This window comes from Natator depressus, chromosome 2 (assembly GCF_965152275.1).
Source record: "Natator depressus isolate rNatDep1 chromosome 2, rNatDep2.hap1, whole genome shotgun sequence".
Taxonomy (NCBI): domain Eukaryota; kingdom Metazoa; phylum Chordata; order Testudines; family Cheloniidae; genus Natator; species Natator depressus.
In genome coordinates, this window is record NC_134235.1 from 77,796,607 (window position 1) to 77,823,353 (window position 26,747).

Here is a 26,747-nt window from a genome sequence, read left to right on the forward strand (position 1 = left end):
TCACTTTTAGCGGCAAAAAAACAAATGGAGACCTAGTGGACTGGATAGTAGATATGCAGGGAGATGGCAACAGAGATTTACCCCATGGCTTGCACGTGAGCTAAACATCCATCTCTAAGAGAAGCAAAAACCCAATAAGAACACCTTTTCTGCATGGCATAGGCCATGCTAACATATACTTACATGTTATAATAGCGAAATCAGAGATTGAGAAGTTTAATTTAGAATATAATGAGACAGGCATCACTGGATGTCTGGTGTTCAAAAGACAGTTATTTTTTTGGGTGGCCAACAATAAGATGTTTCTTACCTTGGCTGCTCGTAAAAGCATTTCTCGTTCCTCTTCATCCTTTCTCTGTTTTTCCATGTGATCCAGTTTCTCAAGAAATCTAAGTTGTGCTCTGGTGTCACTAGATATGATATACTTATTACTCTCCTGCAAAGAAATTATTAGAGGTGGTCAAGCTTTTATACATTGCTAAAAACCTATCCTAGGTCAAATAAAAACTTATTGGAAAGAAGCTGCGTTGTACAAAATTCTCTTTTTCAAAGCTGATCATTGTAAGTACTTTCCATACAATTCTGCTTACAAGAGAATCCATTTGCATGTCTCCTCTCCAATTATAGTATCCTCCTTGAGGTCTGTCTATTCATCTACTTAACAGCCATCTGCCATTAGCATCCAGTTCCTCTATTTGACTCCCTATTCACTGTCTGACAAACTTAGGTTTTAGATATATGTGATTTGAAACTGCCAGTTTACACCTAAGGGGAAAAAAACCACACATACAAAACATTTTCTTACTGAGCAAACTTTTTTTTTTTAAAAAAAAGTCAAAATGTTATACAATTAGGATACATGAGATCCATTTTTACCACCTACTTAAGAAAACCATCGTAGAAATACGAACTATATTTCACGCTGCTCGCAAAATATAATAATTTAAATGTTGCAGCATTGTTTCAGCTAGTCATTCCAGAATGTGAATTAAGCCTTACTGGTATTTCCAAAGGGGACGGAAGAGGGGACTAAATTTTTTCCAGAACCAGCTAAAAGATACTTAGATTGAGAATGAGTGCACATTAGCACTATTCATTATAGTTTTAGGAATATATTTTCACCTTGGTGGATTAACAGTTCCTATTAATGCGAACGGTAACTAGGGTACATTTGTGCATGAAAGGGAGTATAGGTAGAGTCTGCAAATACATGGATATCCGCTTTATATCCGTATGTATCTTCATATGCAGATGCAGATATCTGCAGATCATTTTTGTGGATTGCGGCTAGGATGTGGATACAAATTTCTATCCCCGCAGGGCTCTAAGTACGGGACCCTTAGTGACAGGTTTCAGAATAGCAGCTGTGTTAGTCACAAGTACTCCTTTTCTTTTTGAGGACCCTTAGTGTACATTAATGGTAAACACTATCATTGCTCCTCTCCTTGAGTTCTTTGAATGGAACATACTTTTACCCTTTCTAGATATAAAAAGGTAAAACCTAATTTAAATATGCAGGCTATGGAAGGCTAATTTTCACTATATTTTTGCTCTAATTCTTTAAATTTTATAGTTAATATGCCATGTACGATCCAGAAAATATGTAGACAAGATCAAAGTGGACTTTTTCATTTGTTCTAGGTAAGTTACTTGAGTGTCTCCTCTTACTGGTGGTACACTTTTTCCTCTTATCTCAGAGAAACTGAAACCTTGGGACCTATGTCATCCTTTTCTCCTCCCTCACCACTTTAAGTTGCCACTAGCCCAGCCCAGCCCAACCCAACCCATTCCCATGTTTTTTTTTTAAAAATACTCCTACTACAGATCTGTTCTTGTCTTTTTGTCCTTTTCTCACATGGTTCCTGGAACATTCACCGCTTCTTTCCTCAGGCTGCCCCTGCTTCTAATGTTATCCCCTGTGGTGTGTTTATGATGTAGTCCTGTTAGGCAAATATTTTGGGATTGGCTTTGTATTTTAATCATTGTTGAGCTACAAAATCACTTGGGGCAGGATGAAGCTATACCACATTCTTTTGTATATGGTGTCTTTCAAAAGAGTACCCCCAAATACTTTACAGCATACACAATAAGCTTATGGGGCAAGGATAAACTCAAACACATGAGCAGTAACTGGTTTAAGTTCCATCTTTAGCATTTTAGTTTACACATTCCACAGAAAGAATCCAGTGCCAAACAACAACTTAAAATGGAAAAAGTATAGGACTAGTGGGCACAAAGATATCTTAAAATCTACATGACTCAACCCTCTACTAATGCAGAATTCTTAACCAACCATTGCCCCAGACCTAACCAATACCTTTCTCTTCCCCTTATATGCAGCTTGAGGCCCCTTCTAAGAGTTCTTTATATTATGGTATTGCCTCAGGAGCCCAATCAGAGACCAGGCTCCCACTGTGTGAGGCATTCTAGAAACACAAGGTAACAGTTCCTGCCCCCCAAAGAGCTTGCAATCAAAGTCAGAAATCCTAAGGTACACCCTTGAATCCCATTCTCCTCTACCCTATTCAGTTTTGCTATGGTTCTAGGTCTTGTACCATTCCCCACAGGATGTGCACTATCCTGAAAGTAAGTATTGGTATATTAGTAGAATTTGTTTTGAAGTAGCAACCTAGAATCCACCATGTTGCAATATTGCTTTGAATGGCAGGTAAAGAGGCTGTGTGAAGTTAAAATACTTAAGACCTTTTACCAGTCTGGAATGTCAGACATACAATCTGAAGTTCCCAAATGCAAGATTTAAAACTTTAGTGGTGCAGGGAATAGAGATTTCTTACACCACTTCAACAGGTAACAGCATCATCCTCAACTTTCACAGAGGAAACAGGACTCCAAAATTAGGTCTTTGAAGTAAGGCAGGAACTATTTTTTCAATTTAGTTTTGAAGTTCAGTTAAATATGGAATATGTAAAAACTGAACATGTTAACTCAACAGATCTGCTCCCTGTGACCATTTGGCATCATACACACTTGTTTTACAGTGATAAAACTATATATACTACTCCTGTTCATACTGCAGAACCAATACCGCTACGTGAGAGCAAGATTCTGTTCACAGTCATGCGCCAACATAATTGTTAAATTTCCAATACAGGATTAAACCGTGCCCTGAACTACACCTGTGCAATTCCAGCAAAGACACTGAGGTTGCACAGGTGTAACTGAGGGTACAATCTGGTCTGCATAATCTATTATTGCATATCATAAGACAGAAAGCTGGATTCATATGTCAGGCTGAGTTTGCATGGCTGGCAGTTAAAAAAAATGTCCTTTTGTTTTAAAACTGAGCATGTTTGCCCTGGAAGTAATTGAAAGGCAAACACAGAATCCCCCCAAGTGACACTCCAAGAATGTTTTCAGACTAGAACTGCACTTTAGAATTTAAGCTTACATACATGGGATTTTTACAGTTCACACCCCCACTGAAACCATCAATTCCCCTCCCACTTTTTTTTTTTTGGCAATGCATGAAGTCTTAAAAGGGCATTGGTGCAGGTTAGTCTAATATGTTGGCTAAAGTGTACATAACTCTGTAAATATTTTACCTTAATTTTACATGTATCCGTATACATAAAGTTATTTCCACATACTCTAATGAAGTGTCTCTGCAGCAGCTAGATTATAGAGGATTATGAGGCATGTCTTCAATGGGAAAATACCTGGCAGCAAGTTCAAAAGCAAGTATGACTTCCTGTTTTCTTACTCAATTACCGTGCTGTTATGAATGAATGGGAACTCTGACTAAAGCAGGTGTGGTTTAGTATGCCAAAACTCCTACCAAGAATTCCCCTCAAATCGGGGGAACAAAGAAAAAATAGAGACCTCTTGAGGAGTAGATAGTTCTTTCTAGCTCAGTCCAAACACACACCAAAAAAAGGGACCACTAAGTGGAGGGAGCATTGAACTGCACATAATAAGGGCCACCCCTGTCATTTAGGCAGAGCAGGCTGCAGAATGTTCTAATGGTTATTAGTTAAAGCCCCCTTTAAAAATGGCCACCATCTCTCCTTGTTCTCAACAGGACTAAAGCTACTGTTGCTCAAGAAAGATGGTGGCCCCATATGCCATGAAACAGCAGGGACACTCAGTCTGGTTGAGATGCTGGCCACTTTGAAAGAGCACTTCTCTATGGAATTCCTTGTAGTACACCACTGCATCCTTCTGCCTCTGCAGAGAGGCAGAGGGAAAACTGATCACTAATCCTAAACAAATACTCAAGTGAAGTACATGAACAAAATTTCAGTGAGTTTTAACTATATGGGAAGTTTGAAGAGTGTGTTCAATTACTGAGATTATTGGGCACAAAAAAAGGCTGATAGTAGGTACTAAATAGCTTAAAGGACCTACTTAGTTTTAACTCCCGAACAGATTAGCAAACTTGCTGAGTACATAATGAAATTTTCTCAGAAGTTACGAGTCAGCACAGTAGTTTGGGGGAGGATACATAGAAAAAGGGTTGAACCCTTGGTTTATGCAGAAATATTCAACTTTACGGAGTTGCTAGATATGCCTCCACAATACAGCCTAACATCTCATTTGCTTTGACTGGTGTTCCACAGTGATCCATCCACAATGACACCTAGAAGTCTCTCCCATACACAAAGCCCATCAACATGTAGGAAAAATTTGAACCACTCTTATGTTTCAATGCAGACAAGCACAAGAATATTTTGTCACTGTGTTGTCCAATTGCTTAAGACCGTTGGGACTCTTTTGAAATACCTTACAATCCTTTAGCTTTGGCTAACCCGAAATCGTGTCATCTGCAAGATTTTCCTGCCTCACTATTCACAACTTCTTCCATCTCATTCAATACACTGAAAACTTTTCTTTGAAGACATAGCTTAGATACTTTACTATTAACCTCTTTCCATGTAGAAACTGACCATTTATTCCTTCTCTTGTATACCTTGAACTACATGAATACCATGACTACATGAATACCTACAACAAGAAGCTTTTGCGGCAACTATCAAAGGCTTTTTGAAAGGTAGTCATATCTACTGCTCTCCTTGAGCTATTTTGACGACTCCCTCATCCCTAATAAGGATGGACAGGCAGGTCTACTTTTTCAGAGCTTAAAGTCCATTCCAATTTCTATCAGGATGGAGAATTTGGATAGAGGGGGCCAGGAACATGCCCATACCAAAACTGAACACTTCGCCTAGCAATAGGCTTATTTGGGGACACGAACTCCTCTCATACAGAGTTCTTTTAGTGTGTCATTCTTGTGGTCTTCCTATTGCTACAACCCATTATAAAACTGCATCATCAAATAACATCAACACCCAAGAAAATAGCTGCCAAGATTGGCTCGCTCGTCCTCCTTTATTGATCTGCATTAACTACCAGTTATAACAGCTGAAACAACTTCGTAACTTCATAGTGTAACTAGACTTATCTATTGATTCACATGTGTTGTAATGACTACGCACAACAGAGCTAAAGTTAAAGAGGTTATGGAAGCTTCGACATCAGTTTCCTTACTTTTGAGAATATGAGAACAATAGAGCACATTTTAAGTCAGTTACTTTAATAAAAGATGCACTGAAAAAGTTGTATCAGTGACTAGCTGACAAGATGCAGAATTTCAGAGTGGACTCAAATGCAGATTTTACTGTATAGACTGTTTCTTTAGAAGGACTAGAACAAAAATACTATGCATGTTGCTCTTTGTAGTATTTACTTCTCTATCCAGCAAGGGGAAGAATTACTTGCTTTTGGCCTGACAACTCCCAAGAGGATTTTCCCCCCATTATCACTGCTCCTATTGTACAGTATGGGTGGAAGTTATTTTACTTAAAGTGTAATCCTTGAAGAGTTACCTGGTGTATCTCGTATCCTGCTGCAGATACACAGATTTGAAATCTAGCTCTTTTGCACATGCAAGTCTGAATTTGTGAACGCTCACCTGGTTGGTAGAACACATGCAAAATAGGAATGCATTCCCATGTTGCAAATTAATACCTAGCCCTAGATATCAGGCCCTAGGGGAGAAGAAGGGAAGGAGAATTACACTGGGGCCACATAAACCTACACTGTTCTTTACTTTTTATGTTTGTGATATAAATTTATCACACTTAAAAAAAAACGTATATTCCTAGTTACATTATGAAAAGCCCCAATTTTTTTTTTTTTAAATAGACACACGTTACAGAGGAAGTTCATACAAGAAAAACACTACCTATGCAAAAACAGGTGTCTAAACGTCTTATTTTTCAGGGCCTGCATTTTTGCTTAAGACTATACACATGATTGTGAATTGCTACAGCCATTTTGAGGAAATGGGACATCTGATGAAATATTATAATCTTTCTATTTTAGGGCTTGGCTACACTTACATTTTAAAGCGCTCTAACTTGCTAGCTCAGGGGTGAGAAAGGCATCCCCTTCAGCGCAGCTGCGCTCTCAGCACTCAGAGCTAATCCCCCCGGGGAGGTGGATTACCAGGAGCGCTGGGAGACCTCTCCCAGCGCTCGTGCACGACCACACTCGCGCTTCGAAGTGCTGCCGCAAGAGCGCTCCTGCGAAAGCGCTTTGAAGTTTCCAGTGTAGCCATGCCCTTAGCTTCTGGCAGCTCTTGATTTGACAAATCTATTGCTTCCCATTCCATTATGACAAAGGCAGTCAGAAGTCTATGTGCCACATTAAGACCATTGTTCAGAAATTGCCCTTTGCAGTCTTTTGTCTTTACAGGATGCTAAAGGCATAGCTCTCCAATGTTCCTGCAAGCTTTCAGCATCTGCTTCACTTCATTTGTGCAAAAAAGGCTTCTAATTTCCAAGTCTTTGGTTGGGATACAGAGATGTCAAACTTTGCTGACTTCCAGAGGCTCTTCTCATTGGGAGTTGGTACACTATTTTCAGATCGGATTTCATTCCATGTCATCTTTCTGGGTTGGAGCTGCATGTCGCAGTTGCTTCAGACACTATTATGCAGACATTGCCAGGTACTGCATTTCCCATTCTCTGATATTGCCTCTTCCATGTTTAATTTTTAAATACATTTTATAGATTAGTAAAAACCTCCTTGTGACAGTGTGAGCTCTTGTGAGCACCTGCTGTCAGATGGGAGCAATCCTGCACTCTTTCCTTTCTTTGCTGACAGCATCCCCTGTTGGCTATGGCCCTCAGGCAGGTTTTCAGTGGCTCAGCTCTCTAGCTAAGTCACTCAGGTAATAGTTGGATGGATGGATGAATCCATTCTGGGGTAAGAGGTCTAACAGGGCCTGTCCCTGTGCCCTTATTAATGTCTTTAGTCCTGCCTCTGGGCTCAGTTCTCAGTCCCTTCTGGGCTAGCTTTAGTCTGTGTCTGCTCTGGTATAGAGCAGTGCCCCCAGATCACAGGCAGTGCCCTGGTACACAGCAGTCTCCCTGGAGACTCTTTGCCTTTATCAGTTCTTATTGCCCCAGCTCTGAAGCCCCGTCACTCCTTCAAGTTCAGTCCCCTTCGGGGTAACAAAGTCCAACAAATGGTTGGCCCTCTGCAGGGTCTTCAGCCCTGTCCCTGAGCCTGTGCTCAAGCTTCTAAACTAAACTTGTCTCCTTCTCATGGCTTTGGGGGGCATGGTGGGAGGGGGATGGACTCATCCACTGCTCCGGATCCCAAACCAGGACCTGTATAAATAGCAGCCATGTGCTGTTTCCTTTAATAGCTGCAACTGCTGCTGCATTCTCTGGGCCTGTAACCACGTAGCCCCTTCCTCTTCACCCTTACCTCAGGGCTGAAGTTCTCAACACTTCTGCTTCCTCACTGAATGCCAATGCCACCAACCACCAGCCAGGAGCACCCCTCCTTACTCCTCTGGTACCAGCCAAGAACTGACTAGCTCAAACCCTGCAGTTCCTTTCAGCTGAGCTTGCTGTGCTCTGATTGGGTGCTTCCCTGCAGCCTTTCTAGCCAAGCCTAGAGGACACACCTTCACTGCTCCTTTCCTGGGGCAGGGTATAGCGCCTCAAAGGAAGGGGTCTAAAAGGTTTGGTATACCCTGTCACAGTCCTGTTAGTTAATAACTAGCGAAACTTTCTTCCCACATGCAGCTTCATTCGTAAACAATTCTATCAATTTGGCAACCATATAAATGGCAGGATCCTAGCACTGCAAGGGTGTTTTCAGTGGTTTTAATCTAAAATGTGTACTGGAGGATCCATGTTTGTGGTCTTTCAATTACTTCCTTATGAAGTAAGTCCAATTTACAAGTAACTGCCAGCCCTTCAAACAAGCGGAGATCAGAAAGCCAAGCTCCGTTCTTTCAAGCTCATGCATCACAACCAGTAATGAAAGTGCTACTGGCCAATTCAACCCTGCTTTACGGCTGTGCAAGCGTTAGCGCCGCTGAAGTCAATGCAGACCAAGTAGCCATGTGAAAAGCATTTCGTTTTTGGAAATAGTACAATGGTCAAGTGCCATGAGAAAGGCACTTGCATTAAAATTACCATTTCCATGAAACGTTTGAACTAGGGTTTTTTTGTTTAACCATATTTTAACTTTTAGTGCACATAGCAAAGATGTCAAAAGGGAAACATCAGGATTAACTGTAAGCCACCATTAACAGTAGCAAACCTGGAAAATAGTCTTGGGCCAGATTAAAAATTTACATACAGCATGTGCGTGTTTATATAGAGAGAAAGTTTACCTTTAAGGCTGCAGAAGAGAACAAACTTTAATGCAAATAATTATTGCTTAATAATTCCTTTTACCTTATAGGTTGTCATTCGATGCTGAGCAATTACAGTCAGTTTTTCTAGGAGCCCTCGTAATCTCTCCTGTGTAGCATGGGAGATCAAGTTCACAACATCAGAGTTAGGTTCCATAATGTCATGCCTTTTACCTGTGGAAGCAGAGAAAATCCATTATGTGTTTTCGGAGTAGCTGATAATTGAAATAATTAGCACAGCAGGTATTCTGTTCCCCCTGGAAGTCATACCCATTACGAATAAAGGTTTGGAGATTATGATTTTCCTGGTAAAGTCACAACTTCAAAGATCTTAGACATTACATTAATAAAACTTAGCCTGGAGCTTCAGAAAATATAGACATTGTTTCACTTAGCCTCTAGAATCATTCTCCTTGCAAGGTCATTTATAGGACAAAGTTAATAAGAACACAAATCAAGCCGTATGTTCGGGGGGGAGAAAGGGTAGCTGTAGAAATTAGTGCCATATTCTGTTAATTTCAGTAATTAAAAAAATAGAGGATTGTATTTTGCCCTGTTAGACACTGCTTGTTAACAACTCATGACATTTATTTCAATGATTTTTTTTTGCAATGTACTCCAGGCATAAGAGCCTCCTCTCATCTACCTCTGACCAAACAGTATATACCAAATTAACCTAGGACTCCCTAGGTAGTAACTTGGGAAATATATATATCTCGTCCAATTGGGGTCATAATGCCATCGCCTCTGACCTGTTCTCTCAGACTGCCACTCCTCTCCCGGTTCCCTTATGAGCCCTACTGCCTCTCTCCATATTTCAACAGCTGCTATCAAAAAGGGAGACAGCTTTGAGCAAAGCTGCTTGGGCTGTACACCCGAGGCTAAGTGTCACCTCTGCAACCTTCTCACAGTTGCAGATAGCCAAAGAGAAGTATTCCTGTGGTTGACACAATCAACATGTCAACTCATCTACAGGTAGCAAAAAGAAAAGGAGTACTTGTGGCACCTTAGAGACTAACCAATTTATTTGAGCATGAGCTTTCGTGAGCTACAGCTCACTTCATCGGATGCACAGGTTGTCTTCTGCAGTTTCCACAGTATGCATCCGATGAAGTGAGCTGTAGCTCACGAAAGCTCATGCTCAAATAAATTGGTTAGTCTCCAAGGTGCCACAAGTACTCCTTTTCTTTTTGCGAATACAGACTAACACGGCTGTTACTCTGAAACCTGTCATCTACAGGTAGGTACCTGGACAACCCTGACTTCTTTTTAAATAGACAGCACAGTTTAGCTACTGATAACCAATGCTGGTATCAGTGTCAAGACAGAAAGTTTTAATTTTCTTGCCCTCTCCCTGCACAGACTAGTATTCATTTAAAATGTAATATGGTATTACTCACTAAAAAGTGAAGTGCTAAGAATGTAGCATATACTCTGAAATAATCACCTGTTTTGCATGCCTTTATTTATTCTCATTTAATGGTAGCACCCAGATAATATAGGTCCTTATTGTTTATGTACTCACAAAGGGCCTATGATGATGTTATATGTAAGATCAAACTGCATGAACATTTTTGATCATAAGTTAGTAAGTACTAGGAGCCCAGCTTTAGACAGTAGCTTATTTTGGGACAACATTATTTTAGTTCAGACAGCTTTCAAAAGCTAGCCCACTGAAGGAGAAGGTGAAAAATATATACTGAAATACCTGAAATTACAAGCCACTTGAAACAATTATTCTTTAGCTTTCTATTTACTTTTTAAACTAGTCCAATTACCAGTGCTTGCTATATTTCCCTTGCCCTCCCAACCTAAATTGTGTAATACGAACTAGAAGATACACTCCATAAAGTAAAGCTATCATGTTAAAATTACATGGTTAAACACTCTAGTCAGGAAATACCAAAGTTTTACACCTTCAGCCTTAACTGTGCCCCTTTGTTTACATCTTGCATAATAAAACTGACTTTTAACACATTAACGTACTATGTTTCAAATAAGAAAAAAGTTTCCTTCCAGTTTTACTGCCCCATTATGACAATATCTCATTATTGACTCATAGGAGCATTGCTTCCAAGATACTTATTAAATTGTCACTACCTATGTATTACATATTTTCTTTTCAATTAGCAGCATTGCTTTCCTTACATACATTTCAGGGATGAGACAAGTTAAAAACTAAACTTTATAGTTAACAGCTAGATTTTCTATTTTCTTTTGCGAACAGAATTTCCACACTAAGTTTACTTTACACAGAACACTTGCACGAATTCTGGCTAACCGTATCACATAGTATCAGAAGAAGGTATTACATAGATGACTAAGGGTACAGAAATGTTGTCTGATTACATTGAGAAATAGTATAACCATGTAATTGGATTTCTGTAACACATGAGAGTTATGGACACACATACAATGTTATTGCCTGACAGTGTTTACTGTAAAACCTTAGTGTTCGATTAAGGCAACCCAAGCAGCTAGAGACTAAGCAGCAAAAAAGGAACAAGGAAACCACTTTTTTAAATAAATAAAAAAAAATCGATCTTATCAATTTATAAGAGCATCCAATAGTGATGATCATGATTAGGACCTCATTCTGCTAGGTGCTGTACACGTGTGTTTGCTGTAGAGAGCAGAGAGCGATCTAACACTTAGGCTACGTCTACACTACCTATGCTACACAACTCCAGCTATGTGAATAACATAGCTGGAGTTGACGTACCTGAGGTCGAGTTACTGTGGGGTCTACACCACGGGGGCGTGGGGGGGTGGTGTCGACAGGAGAAACTCTCCCGTCGACTTACCTTACTCTTCTCATCAGGGTAGAGTATAGGGGTCAACTGGAGAGCAATCCGCTGTCAATTTGGAGGGTCTTCACTAGACCCACTAAATTGACCGCCTGAGGTTGGGGGAGAGATACAATCAAGTTTTTAAATATATGCATTCTTGGTATATGCTCCCAATATTATTCATAAATACATAAATAAAAATACATAGTTTTGCCCCATCTGCCCTCAGCCCAGCTCTTTAAAATGTGAGCTGAGTTCTTGCAGGCGCTGAAGCAAAAATGGTCTGAAAAATAGGTCTCAAGGGAAAGCACTAGTTTTGAGCATCAACGCATGTCAACAAGATTGCTACTCCTGAAACAGCTTTCAAGATTATCAGGAGCCCTGAAGACACTGAAAAAGGAATATGCTGGAATGTCACCTTCCTACTAAACAGATTGTTTCCTGTGTATAGGCCGGCCTGGGTTTACTTCTGATCATATGAGCAGAATCTGTAACACTTGTGTAAGAAGTACATATTTAATAGTGAGATTTCAGAGCTTGAGAGCTGCCACTGAGTTGGGGGAAGGAAGGCAATTATTCATACTTCCCTATGTTATGGGTTGCATCGGTAGAAAGCTGACTAACCAACACCCTGTTCCAATATGCTGTGGGTAATTGATACTGTGCAGTACCTATTACAGGTCACAATCATAATTAAAAAGGTTCACAGCTTCTGTTCATGTCTTTGTTGCTGTTGGAGCATCTTTTCTTTGGGTTATCTTACAAAGTTTTATTTTTAAGACACACTCAAAAATGTTTAGGACCGATTTCCTGATTGGAAGTTCAAATAAAGAAGTATAGCTGTCTTGTTTTCCAGACTAAATAGAGATTTATGAACTCAGTAAGAGATTACAATACATTCTAATTTCATTTTTTAAAAGAGTGAAAATTGCTCGATGCAATCATTGAGTCCAGAATATCAATTACGGATGCTTTGATCTCACCTATATCTAAGATCTTCTTTTGCAAAGCCTCCGAGGAGAGAAATGGTTCATCTGCACAAGATCGGATCAGGGTACCGACCACTTCAGAATTTGTTGCCAATATGCATGCATTCTCTTCACTCAGGTTGACCCCAGCCATAGAAGTCACATCATTGATGTCATCTTCGTCTCTACCAGAAAGAAAGCCAATTGTTATTCTGTTCTTTCCATCATATCCTGAAAGAGACTTTTGTATTGCTGACCAGTTTTATACACAAGTGTAAACTACCTGTATATAATCATCCCTATTCATCAGTGGGCAAACAGTCTACTACAGCAGAACCTAAGAGCTATGAACACCTTTGGAATGGAGGTTGTTTGTAACTCTGAAATGTTTGTAACTCTGGACAAAACACTGATTGTTCTTTCAAAAGTTTGCAACTGAACATTGACTTAATACAGCTTTGAAACTTTACTTTGCAGAAGAAAAATGCTGCTTTTAACTATCAAAATTTAAATGAAACAAGCACAGAAACAAAAAGAAAAGGAGTACTTGTGGCACCTTAGAGACTAACAAATTTGAGCATAAGCTTTCATGAGCTACAGCTCACTTCGTCGGATTCATGAAAGCTTATGCTCAAATAAATTTGTTAGTCTCTAAGGTGCCACAAGTACTCCTTTTCTTTTTGCGGATACAGACTAACACGGCTGCTACTCTGAGCACAGAAACAGTTTCCTTACCTTGCCAAAAATTTGTTTTTTTAAACTTCCCCTTTTTTTAATTTACATTTAACACGGTACTGGATTGTATTTGCTTTTTTTGTCTCTGCTGCTGCCTGATTGCATACTTTGGATTCCAAATGAGGTCTTTAGCTGACTGGTCAGTTCATAAATCTGAAGTTCTACTGTATCTTCAGTATTCAGGGCAGTTTCTGCCCCTTTTCATTTGTCTACTTTTCCAGCTAGGCAGTTTCTACATAATTTGTTGATGGAAAAGGAAGCTAACAGATACTCAAACCCATTTAATTTATTCTTAAGTGGCTGACAGACTTGTACTCCAATTCAGTGTACTAAGACAAGGGCTAAAGCCCACGATTATCAGAACAGTTAGTGACCAGTAATGATTTAAAACTAGTCACCACTGATGTTTCCTGCCTGTACTCCCCAGTAGCTGTTGAGCAATTTCAAGAGTGTATTCATAATGTATTAGCAGAATAGAATTCTTAATCTTTCAGGAAGTGTGCAAATTAGGCCTTCAATGCCTGGTAATTGAGTGCTAATTGATCTTCACAAGTACACTCCAATTCCCCTCTTCCTAATGACCACAGAATCTTTGGCTGCTGTGATCCCACTGTGGTATAATTACATCTACTACCATGGATCAGCCTGTAAAGGGGGATATGTAGTCAGTGTACCTATTAATACAACATATACACTAAGCCACCAGAGGACTTAACAGAAGTTCATGCTGAAATTTGATGCTTAGATCCTTCAAGGATGAGTTCTAAAGAAAAACTTGCATCTCCAGTATCATTTCATACTACTTAGTCCAAATGACTTTCTCACCTAACTTGTAGTTTAGTGCTCAAGTAAGGAACTGACAGAATATGTGGCTAAATTATAACATGCTTTTCCTCGTGTAGTGTAGCTCTACTAATGTATTGATTTCAACCTGCAAAAATCCATTTCTCTAAATAGCCCTGACAATTACTAGTTTCTATGATACATTCAATTAATTTATTTCAAGTAGGGCACTATGTAATGAACTCCAGTTGAAAGTTAAAGGCACTCACACAATATAGCTAACAGAAGTTAGATTCTGGCTATCACTCTGAAGTATTTTCAAGTTATTCCACGTAGTGGTTATACTGGAAGACTTGCATGACAACATCTATATATAAAACAACAATACTTTTCCACAGTAATTTCTCTTAACACTTTTATACTAGGTATTGTGTTGAATCCCTGTGAAACAGCCCTTTTACCAGTCAGCAGTACATGGCTAAAGATATCAGTCTACAAGTACATGGGGGCGGGGGAATGAACATACACCTTGTTCTCTGCTTATCTCTACTTGAAGTTGAGATTCTCACAACATTTGTTAAATGGGAATGAAAGTCATGCAACATAGATGTACTTCACTGTGTGAACCTGAATATATAGTATTAGATGAAAAGTGAGTCTCTGGCACCCTCTGGTGTTTGACTATGCCTGTTTTATTCAGTCTTTTATTTATTCCATTTTACTGAAGGGAGAAGAGAAGGCTAGAAAGGAACACTTAAATCTATCCTATATTATATTGACCCTGGGCTACTAATCGGAATAAGCGTATGGCCTTTAAATTCTATCAAGGTGAGACTGATAAGCTTGGTAGAGAGAAGGAAGCAACCTGAAGAGTGAGAAAGAATTCTACCAGCACTCAGACATCAGAGCGAGACCACCAACAGATGCAACAGCTGTCAGCAATGCGTTCTGTGAAGACCCCTCAACAGTGGTTTCTTGCTCCTACCCTTTGTCTGATAGGGCCCAAATTTGTTAGTCTTTCAGACAAGTGGCAAGGCCCATCTTTTCACACAAGTATTTGGGGAGGACTGTATTTCTGCAGTGGTCTATGGTTAATATAGTTATAAATATCTGTAGAGCCATTTGTATTATATATATTTTTCAATTCTGTGAGAGCTTTTTAGTGGCCAGGGATGATCAAGTAATAGGAAACAAAGAAAAGGGAAGTGCCAACATTAGAACTGGAGATTATTTCAACTGGTAAAGAAATATTTCTCAGGTGTTTTCTTGAAAAATGTGTGCAGCAGTTCCAAGGCACGCAATTGTTCCATGGCATCTATTGTAAAAACAGGGGCCACGGGCATATACTGTATCCTCACAATTTTCTGAAATCCTATTATCTAAACCTCCTCATTATCTGAATCCCAGCATGCGGAACAAGGAAGGTATTCGGATAATAGAGCAGAGACTCTCAGCCACGGGGGAGGCCACCCTGACATTGAATGACTCTCATGGCAGCGTGGCAAGCCCCCTGCAGACCTGCTGTCATGGGAGGGAGGGAGCAAGGCTGTCCCTGCACTGCCATCAGGCTGGCGACATCTGATCCTGCAGACACAAGATGCAGACAAGGCTGTGGTCCCCGCAGGGCAGAGGAGAGTCCTAGCCATGAGAGACCAGCCAGCTTCCCCTCGGCACCTTGCACCTGCAATAATCGAGAGGGCAGGAATGGCAGCATAGGAAGCCCCCTGCAGCCCCTCTTGAAGCCAAGGTTCAAGTCTGATTTAAGTCGGAAGTCGAACTGCTTTTGGTAGTCTCCATCTCTGTTCCAATGCTCACTTTTCAAGAGGAAAACTGATTTTGAAGTTCTGAAATTTAATGAGTTACTAGGACTAAAATCTTTAAGAATTCTAGTGATCTAAAGGGCCGGGTATTTTGCTGGCCACCACAGTCAGAGCTTTAGCCAGAGACTTTTACCTCTACCTAAAAGGAGCAAATATCTAAGAGGAGGTAATAAAAGATTCCTTAAAAGCTCCCAGCTGTATTAGAAGGTTACTAGTACAGCCCAAATTACAGTTCAATGGTATCTGGCTGTTTGGACTGAGCAGAGGTCATTTTTAGTTTAACCCCAACTAGGGTTTCTGATAAAAAGATAACAGTGCGACAAGCTACTTAATGCTGATCTCATAGGGCAAAGCATTGACATGCCTCCTCACTATAAAAGCATCATCATTAATGAACAAAGTTATAAGGTCAACACTATGGTAAACAGAATGCTGATAAAACCCCAGACCCAACAGTACAATTCCCAAACAATTAATCCAAGTCTCTCAATTTTCAGGTCAATGTTTTTAGGTCCTTCCCCCCACCATATCATTAAGAGATCCATCAGAAGTCTCTACATTATTTATTGAGGCATCATTCCCCATATCTATACTGCTGTCTGTTCCTTTTGTTGAAGTCCTGTTTCCTACAGCCACACAAACTTCCGACTTTGTTTATTTTTACCTGAAGGATGTTGTTCCATTCTCTTTTATTTTATTTTTCTGAACAGGAGATGCTTGAAGCGACAGAATTTTGTTTCCTGGCAGTGTAATTTGTTTCAGAAAGGAACCTAAAAAAACATCAACATGCCACAACGAAAAACAAAACCCAAGATAGATGACTGCTTATTCCGTATATATTCTAAACAAAAGTCTTTGTTGCAGGCTGAAGAACCAATTATATCCATTTGGAAACCAGACACTCAAAAGTACTACATTCTACATATTTTGCAAGGCTAACAAATTAATATTTTTTTTTCCTCTTAATGAAATAGTTTCACCAACTTATTGCTAACCTACGCAGGTCACATATCCCACTACAGGAATGAGCTAGCTGAGACAAACGAAAATGTACTAAATTATACGTTAAATTAACTTGTACCAGTAGACGTCTCACTTAATATCATGAAGTGCCAAAAAGAGAGCTTAAGGAAACAATCAATTTGCTGGAATGAGCATACTTAGAGTACTCAAAATAGTAAAACTATTTATCTTTTAAGTTAAATGTTTTCTCAGCAGGCAAGGTGATGGACAGAGTACTCCCAAGGCTCTGAGAGTATACAGTTCCAAGCAACTTCCAAAGACACCCATATAATTTTACCTTAACTGACTGGTTTGAATACATTATTCCCCTTGTCCCTTCAGTGTCATTCTGCCACAATATCTAATGCTACAATGAAGCATTTTCCCATCTCCCTGTTTAAAACAAAACAAACCCCCAAAATACAGAAGTCCAGCCCTACCTGCAGGAAACTGATTAGTCTGAATTAGTGCGTTTAATGGCATCCTTTTTTCGCCAGGTTTCTGGAGAGTCAGTGCTGCTGTTTGTGGAAGCGTGGCCACTTGTTTAACAATGCCTCCTGATGGCTGCTGGACTACCTGGAAACAGTATATCCAATATCAAACATGGAAAGAGCTAAATATAGAGAGACATGAATCCTATCAACATGCTCATTCAACCAAAACTGCTGGGGGACATGCATGCATGTCTAGTTTTCACTTTAAGAAATACATCACGCTCATGAAACTTCAAACTATACTTTTTATCTTGACAGGACAAGTAAACCTACCAGTTGTTCACATTTGTAGTTAGCAACACTGACTTGTTTGGAGTGTTAAAATTGTTTGGACAACAGACATTTCACCCCTAGCCATGTTGCCTATTTTCAATTGCTGTATCAGAACAGTTTCTTAATACCACATAATTCACTGCACTAAAGGCTTTAACTCTTTGATAAATGAAACTGGCATTAAGGGCTATCAATAGAAGATTGAACTTGTTGCTATATGGATTCAAACTATCACACACTATTCAAAAGAAAGCCAGCATTTTTTAATTCACAGACAAAGGGTTTAAATTGTCTTTATACATATAGATAGCTGAAGACTATATGCATCTACGAAAGTGTTAGTAAAGATGAAATTTAAAAACAATGCTTTTTTCCCCTGAATAACCTAGTTTTTAATACATATTTTTTGTACATTAGAGGGCCCTTCAAGTCCATACTTCTGCTGTGACTGACAAGTACTATCCAGCAACACTTGCACTGAATGCATTGGAGTTTATACAAGATAAAGAGCAGCAAATCATAAGCACCTCTTGTGAGTGCTGCAGCAATAATGGTAAAGGAGAGTTGTGCTGTATCAAATTTGTCTCACCCAGTATGGCAATTCTTATGTTCAAATAGATTGTATTGGTCTTCGTTTCGGGGCGTTTTTGTTAGACAGGTATTTAAATAAAGCCCGATTAGCGTGATTTCGATGCTACTTTAACAGCACAGTCATGAGACTTGACTTTTCAGAGCCACGTACAAATGTTTTCCAGACGCATCACTTTGTTTCCTCTCACTCAGAGCAGCTGATGAAGTTTGACATAAGCAAGCAAAAGTTTTATTAGTTACTCTGTGAATGTAGCTTTCGTTGCCAATGAAATCTGGCTTGCAACTTCTAATCCAGATCTTTGCAGATGATATGGAGAAGTGATATTAAACCCCCCCCCACAAATAAGACCAAGTACAAACTAAGATTTTTCCACGGTATGTCTACACTGCACCTGGGAGTGAATGTCCCAGCACAGAAAGACTGACTCATGCTAGCAAGGCCAGAACTAGCACACTAAAAATGGCAAGGTGGACATTGACGCTCAGACGGAAGAGCCCTCCCAACCTGGCACATAAGGAGCGGTGGATAGTAGGACAAAAAATGGGGGTAAAAAAAGCCTTTCCTTCAGAAAAAGCCTGTTAATCAGAAGGGTAGTGTTGCATCTAAAAGAGCTGATGTAAACAGCTGGATATGGCAGAAGAACCAGAAGAGAATGGATCAATTGACCAGAAATAGGGGTCCAAGAACAGTGAGGGGGCCAGGAGGCCATGGCTCTCCCACTTTTTACTGGGCAAGCAATGTGGGGAGGGGGCAGAGAGGAGCGAGCATATGGGTGTTATGATAACTTGAATGAATGAATGAATGAATGAATGAATGAATGAAGAGAGAATGAATAATGCCTATACACTGGTTAAGGCACTCACCTGGGAAGTAGGACACCGAAGTTCAACCCCTTGATCCAATAAATATTTAGTGCGTAAGAAGTGGAACAATTTCAACAGGAGAGATTGAGACAGTCCCCGGCCCTTCCAAATACATTGTAGCCGCCTGGTTAGGACTTTCACCAGGAAGGGAGGGAGACAAGTTCAAATCCGTGTGCCACATCAAGTAGAGGAAGGAACTGAACCTGGGTGTCTCATATCACAGGTGAGCGCCCTAAACAATTAGCTAAATTGGCCTCAAAATGCCCCTGTATTTAGGGTACCTGTGACGCATTTTTCTTAGGCTTCTCTTTAGTTAAGATTCTTGAGAAAAAGTTAATATTGGGAGCTTCTCCTTAAATGATATCACACTGGATAGTTTATGTACATTGCTATAAAAATAACCAAAAAAACCAATACACTGTTGAAGACTCAGAGCAGGACAAGAAACTCAGAGATAAAGAGAATCTCTCTCTTTAAATATTATTCTTTGGTCATTTTAATAATTAGTTGAGTTTCTTTTATAATATAAAAAACCTTAGGAGACAGGAGCTTACTAAAATAGTTTAGCCATTTAGCTCTGAAAACCACCATGCACTTCTACATGAGTTAGTTTGCAGATTTCAGTTCAATCCCCAGTGAACAGGAATCCACACTACAATCCACAGTATCAATACTCCTAGGAAAAACCTGGGACAGAAGCTTTACATTATGGAGACAGGACTCCCTCACCTCTAGACTGTGTCTCTGCCTCAGGATTGAGATCTTCAGCAGAACACCTATTAGGGCGTTCAGCTATACCTACACTTGGCTTTTTTTCCCCCCCCACTAAAGAAAAAATTCTCCCTCTTTTTGCTGTGGAATAACCCTGACAGCATTAGAAGTCAGGAGCTGAGATCCCCTCAAATCCAGTTGGGGCAATTAGCATACCTTGCAAGATCAGATACGGAAAAACACTTAGCTCAGAATAAAATTCATGTTCACAACTACTCAACAGCCAGATTTATGAACTAGAACATTAATTAGAAGTAGGGTGTCTTCATCACTACACTTGCTCTCCCTTACATGTTAAAACAGCTGCAAACCATTATACTCAGAGGCAATATATTTAATTTATCAAGCATAACAGAACAATGTCTCAGGGAAACCTGAAGTAGCCCATTAACTCATGGCGGAATACACTTATCTAAACATTTATACAACTTTAGATCAAAAAGCACAACCTTAGATCTGAAGATAAAGGCAGAGAAGTTTAATCTTACCAGCTGTTTCACTCTAACTGTCTGTTGAGCATGAACTGACTGTGCCACAATAGAGTTCGGCTGGGTAATTTTAATACTGATAGGTGTCCCAATGACTGATTTCACAGGCTGAAGAGGAGTTGTCGTTGTGGTCGCCACTGCAGATGCAAAGACAGGTTTCACAGCCTGGAGAGAGGTTGTTGCCACTGCAGACATGGGGACTGGATTTGCAGGATGAAGAGGGGCTGTCACTGGTTTCACAGTCTGGAGGGAAGCTGCTGCTGCTGTCACCAATGTGGAGGGGACGGGTTTTACAGTCTGAGAGCCTGTGACCACTGCAGAAGCAGGGACTGGTTTTATGGGCTGAAGAGAAGTTGTTGCCAGAGCTGAGGTGGTCACTACTGTGGAGGAAGTTGGTGCTGCAGAGATACAGGTAGAAACAGCTGCTTGTGTTGTAGCCTGCTGCTGAATACACTGCTGGATAAAACTCTGGGCATTGGGCATTAGCTGCCGTAAGGCAAGCATACTTTTCTAGAAAAAGAGAAAGACAGCAGCAATCATAATACTGTGAATACCTTTTGCACGTTTAAGAATTACATTACTTTTCAACTGATTTTTTGAAGTTAATCTTGTTCCATGAGGAAGACAATGAGTTTGTTATACAGAATTACATACAACTGCTGTCAAAACAAAACAAAACAGCATGCATAATGCAATAGTTACTAGCATATAATGTGCAATAGTCCGAAGTTATCCACTGCTTCCCTCCATGGAATAAAGCTCATCTGATATTCAATTAAAGTTTCCTTTTAACTAGTTACCTTTCATTTAGTAATTAGGTTGCAGTCCACGTTTCACAATGAGAATAATATAATTACACTGCTTTTGATCTTTGTTTAAAAAAACAGCAGTTTATTTATGGCATTGTGTTTATTCCATTAAATATCTTATATAGAAGCAAAATTCTCTGACAAAGTCTAAGAATCACCTGGAGATTCACTCATATTCACTTTTACGCTTCCTGTAGTGAAATATGCCCATTCAGTCCAATTCTGATATTGTTCACATATGAAGCGACATTTTTAGCACATTTTAATCATTTATAAAATTCTGGGGTCCAATAAAGTTAACTTCATCCTGGAAGGGAATAGCCCTACTATTCTTTATTCCCCAAAATTAGCAGACAAAAAAAAAATTTACCTTACTTATTACTAGAGTTACACATTTAATTTTTAGTCTGAATAATGCATTATCTGCTTTGTTGGCTGGTGTATCTGGTTCAGATTTCATAAATTAGATTCTGATAAATCTTCTTAGTAAATGTCTCAAACTTTTAATGAGAACTTCAAAGAAAGCAGCCAGTGGAAGTTTCTCTTTCTAAGGGATCACCTAATTATACAAATTTTAATATATGCTTCCACTCTCTCACATAAGCGAGCTTCATCATTTAGTTAAAAAAGTATTCAAGTTTTTGCTCTATTCTATTCGCAAATAATTTTTCCTTTAAAAAAAAATAAACAGTTGTAAAGCATTCACGTAAGCGGCGTGTGCAACTAGAATACAAGGGTGCATTACTATTATTTGTTAGAATGATTACCATATAATAAGGTTTAATATTTCAATATGATTTCTGTCTTCATCTAAAAAAGAAAAGGAGTACTTGTGGCACCTTAGAGACTAACCAAATTGGTTAGTCTCTAAGGTGCCACAAGTACTCCTTTTCTTTTTGTGAATACAGACTAACACGGCTGTTACTCTGAAACCTGTCTTCATCTAGTAGATTTAGCATCTTAAGTTTATTTGCTTTGCCTCCCATCATAAGGCATACACTCTCACAATGAGCAAGGTTAAGGCCTGGTCTACGCTTAAATCTTACTGACATTACTTAGGTTAGTTAGGGGTTTGATTTTTTGTTACACTGGCAAAAGCACTAGTGTAGATGCAATTGCATCTGTATAAAGGTGCCTTATACGTTATAGCTTTTTTCAGTTGAGGGAGCTGAGGAGGAGAGGGGGGCTATAGATGTATAAGCACTATTGTACAACTGCACCCACACTAGGGGAGATTGCTGCTTTAATTATGCTCGTATATTGTAAGCATAGTGTAGGGTAATTTGCAAATTAAGTACAGATAAACCCTAACTGTAACGAGGATTATGCTAACAAATTGAGATGTCTGGCTACTTTTCACATTTTGGTGGCTACAGTCATAGACTCATAGAACTGGAAGGGACATCGAGAGGTCATTTAGTCCAGTCCCCTGCACTCAAGGCAGGACTAAGTATTATCGAGACCATTCCTGACAGGTGTTTGTCCAACCTGCTCTTAAAATTCCCCCCGTGATGGAGATTCCACAACCTCCCTCGGCAATTTATTCCAGTGCTTAACCACTCTGACAGTTAGGAAGTTTTTCCTGATGTCCAACCTAAATCACCCTTGCTGCAATTTAAGCCCATTGCTTCTTGTCCTAGCCTCAGAGATTAAGAACAATTTTTCTCCCTCCTCCTTGTAACAACCTTTTTATGTACTTTAAAACTTGTCTTCTCTTCTCCAGACTAAACAACCCCAATTTTTTCAATCTTCCCTCATAGGTCACGTTTTCTAGACCTGATTTTTGTTGCTCTTCTCTGCTTGAGGTTTCAGTGGCTAGGAAAATAGAAAGGAGCAAAAACTCTGTCAAATGAAGTATAAAAATGTAATTAGGAAGGCCAAAAAAGAATTTGAAGTACAGCTAGCCAAGGACTCAAAAAAAAATTTTTTTTGCTATTACTTTTTAAGTACCTCAGAAGCAGGAAGCCTGCTAACCAACCAGTTGGGCCACTGGATGATTAGGATGCCAAAGGAGCACTCAAGGACGATAAGGCCATTGTGGAGAAACTAAATGAATTCTTTGCATTGGTTTTCACGGTTGAGAATGCGAGGGAAATTCCCAAACCTGAATTTTTTTTTAGGTGACAAATCTGAGGAACTGAACCAGATTGAGGTGTCATAAGAGGTTTTGGAACAAACTGATAATAAAACAGTAATAAGTCACCAGGACCAGACGGTATTCACCCAAGAGTTCTGAAGGAACTCAGATGTGAAATTGCAGGACTACTAACTGTAGTATGTAACCTGTCATTTAAATCAGCGTCTGTACCAAATGACTGGAGGATAGCTAACGTGATGCCAATTTTTAAAAAGGGCTCCAGAGGTGACCCGGGCAATTACAGGCTAGTAAGTCTGAATTCAGTACTGGGCCAACTGCTTGAAACCATAGTAAAGAACAAAACTGTCAGACACATAGATGAACATAATTTGTTGGGGAATAGTCAACATGGTTTTTGTAAAGGGAAATCATGCCTCACCAATCTACTAGAATTCTTTGAGGGGGTCAACAAGCATATGAATGAGGGAAATCCAGTGGATATAGTGTATTTATATTTTCAGAAAGCCTTTGACAAGGTCCCTCATCAAAGGCTCTTAAGCAATGTAAGCAGTCATGGGATAAGGGGGAAGGTCCTCTCATGGATCGGTAACAGGTTAAAAGATAGGAAACAAAAGGTAGGAATAAATGGTCAGTTTTCACAGTGGAAAGAGGAAAATAGTGGTGTCCCCCAAGGGTCTGTACTGGGACAAGTCCTATTCAATATATTCAAAAACGATCTGGAAAAAGGGGTAAACAGTGAGGTGGCAAAATTTGCAGATGATACAAAATTGCAATAGTTAAGTCCCAGGCAGACTGCAAAGAGGTACAAAAGGATTTCTCAGAACTGGGTGACTGGGCAACAAAATGGCAGATAAATTCAAATGTTGATAAATGCAAAGTAATGCACATTGGAAAACAAACCCAACTATACATATAAAATGATGGGGTCTAAATTAGCTGTTACCACTCAAGAAAGATCTTGGAGTCATTGTGGATAGTTCTCTGAAAACATCCACGCAACATGCAGCAGCAGTCAAAAAAAGCTAACAAATGTTGGGAATCATTAAGGAAGGGATAGATAAGACAGAAAATATCATATTGCCTCTATATAAATCCATGCTATGCCCACATGTTGAATGTGTGCAGATGTGGTCGCCCCATCTCAAAAAATATTTATATATTGGAATTGGAAAAGGTTCAGAAAAGAGCAACAAAAATTATTAGCGGGATGGAACGGCTGCCATATTAGGAGAGATTAATAAGACTGGGACTTTTCAACTTGGAAAATAGATGACTAAGGGGGGGGATAATGATAGAGGTTTATAAAATCATGACTGGTGTGGAGAAAGTAAATAAGGAAGTGTTATTTACTCCTTCTCATAACCCAAGAACTAGGGGCCACCAAATGAAACAGGCAGCAGGTTTAAAACAAACAAAAGGAAGTATTTTTTCCACACAACACAGAGTCACCCTGTGGAACTCTTTGCCAGAGGATGTTGTGAAGGCCAACACTATAACAGGGTTCAAAAAAGAATTAGATAAATTCATGGAAGATAGGTCCATCAATGGCTATTAACCAGGATGTGCAGGGATGGTGTCTCTAGCCTCTGTTTGCCAGAAGCTGGGAATGGGAGACAGGGGATGGATCACTTGATGATTACCTGTTCTGTTCATTCCCTCTGGGGCACCTGGCATTGCCACTGTTGGAAGACAAGATACTGGGCTAGATGGACCTTTGGTCTGACCCAATATGGCCATTCTTATGTTATGATCCAAAAGACCTATACAGTTTTCTTCATTGATTACTTAAACCCCGCCATAACTCTTAAAACAAAGTGAGTCTAATATTAATAGCTACAAAAAGACACTCCCACCTTTCAGTCCATATAGTTTTAAAAAAACTATGTAAAACTTGTAGAAGTTAAAGTTACATTATACTGGGATTTAGAGACACTACAGCTGTGGACTTCTTGAAGACCTGAGCTGAGAAAATGTAGTTAGCTCATATGCCAGATGTACTGTGGGTGGATAGTGTAAAGTTAAAGTTGTTTGGATAATTAGTTACCTCTTTAAAAGAAAGTCAAGAATGTTCTGACTTTCCAACGTATGTGTTTAACATACAACATTTAAAAAAAAAAGTCCTATGTTTTCCCATGCTTGAGACCACATCTGTAGGCAAAAGTTTATGCAGCAACGCCCATCCACCAGGACTGATTTGAGAATCAACCATTGTCCTAGCCCCGAACAGTAAAACAGGTTAGCAATGAAGATATTTTTGTACGTTACTCATTTAAGAGTGATGGCATACTTTACACTTTTTTGTGATCTCTTTCTACACGAACTTAAAAGCTTATATTTGTATCTAAAAAACACAAAAAAGGTAACAGCTGAAATAAATGAGATAAGAAACTGGAAACAGCTCGAATCCACACAAAAGTTTACTGTGTTTGAACATGAATGTTAAGAACTGCTTTAGATTATGCCAGTTCACATTCTGCTGAGTACTTCTCACGAAATCAAGTTTTATTCAGCATTGTGTTAGCTCAGAGATGGGCAAACTACGGCCCGCAGGACAGTCCTGCCCGGCCCCGAGCTTCTGGCCCAGGGGGCTGTCCCCTGGTCCCTACCCTGCTGCCCCCCTCCCCAGCAGCCACACCACCGCGCAGCGCAATGCAGAGCCCGGCTGGCCCAATGCTCTGTGCTGCACAACTGCCTCTCCTGGTGCAGCCGCGCTGCCAGCCACCGGTGCTCCAGGCAGCGCAGGGAGTGGGTTGGACAGAGGGCAGGGGAGTTCGGGGGGTGGTCTGGGGCATGGATAGGGGTTGGCGTAGTCAGAGGGCAGGGAACGGGGGTTGAATGGGGGCAGGGGTCCGGGGAGGGCAGTCAGGAAGGAGAGGAGGGGTTGAATGGGGTGGTGGTGGGCAGTTAGGGGCAGAGGGTCCGGGGGCAGTCCAGGAGAAGTGGTGGTTGGATGGGGCAGCGGAGGGCAGTTAAGGGCGGGGGGTCCGCAGCGGGCCGTCAGGGGGTGAAAAGCGGGGGTGTTGGATACGGGGCAGGGGCCAAGCCATGCCTGGCTATTTGGGGAGGCACAGCCTCCCCTAACCAGCCCTCTATACAATTTCAGAAACCCGATGCGGCCCTCAGGCCAAAAAGTTTGCCCACTCCTGTGTTAGCTAGTTGTAATGAAGTCCTCAGGGTTCCATCTACATCATTTAGCCTGGTCTGTGCTGGTTGCAAAGTCATGGTTGGCAAGTCAGTTAACTCACTTCTTGACAGCATTCAACAAAGAAAAGTTTTGTAGCATAGACCAGCCTATATGCAATGAACAATGAAGTGCACATTCTAGTTATTATGCTACGTTCATTTTATAAGCTGTGAAGTGAGAATTTATATACAGCAGAACCTCAGTTACTAACTGACCAGTCAACCACACGCCTCATATAGAACCAGAAGTACTCAATCAGGCAGCAGCAAGACCAAAAAAAGCAAATACAGTATAGTACTAACTATGTTAAACGTAAACTATTAAAAAAAATAAAGGGAAAGGAGCATTTTTCTTCTGCATACTAAAGTTTCAAAGCTGTATTAAGTCAATGTTCAGCTGTAAAC

The 26,747-nt window shown here is 40.1% G+C and overlaps 1 protein-coding gene across 1 annotated transcript in view; it reads right to left on the reverse strand.

Moving 5' to 3' along the window:
- The window catches only part of TAF4B (TATA-box binding protein associated factor 4b), a 121,653-nt gene that overhangs the window by 56,364 nt on the left and 38,542 nt on the right, over positions 1–26,747 (reverse strand). Inside the window, exons 7-12 of the mRNA XM_074943113.1 lie at positions 20,253–20,762; positions 17,212–17,347; positions 16,434–16,539; positions 12,447–12,616; positions 8,718–8,848; positions 311–436 (exon numbers count right to left, since the gene is read on the reverse strand). Coding sequence (XP_074799214.1) covers positions 311–436; positions 8,718–8,848; positions 12,447–12,616; positions 16,434–16,539; positions 17,212–17,347; positions 20,253–20,762 — 1,179 coding nt within the window. The remainder of the gene's footprint in view (positions 1–310; positions 437–8,717; positions 8,849–12,446; positions 12,617–16,433; positions 16,540–17,211; positions 17,348–20,252; positions 20,763–26,747) is intronic.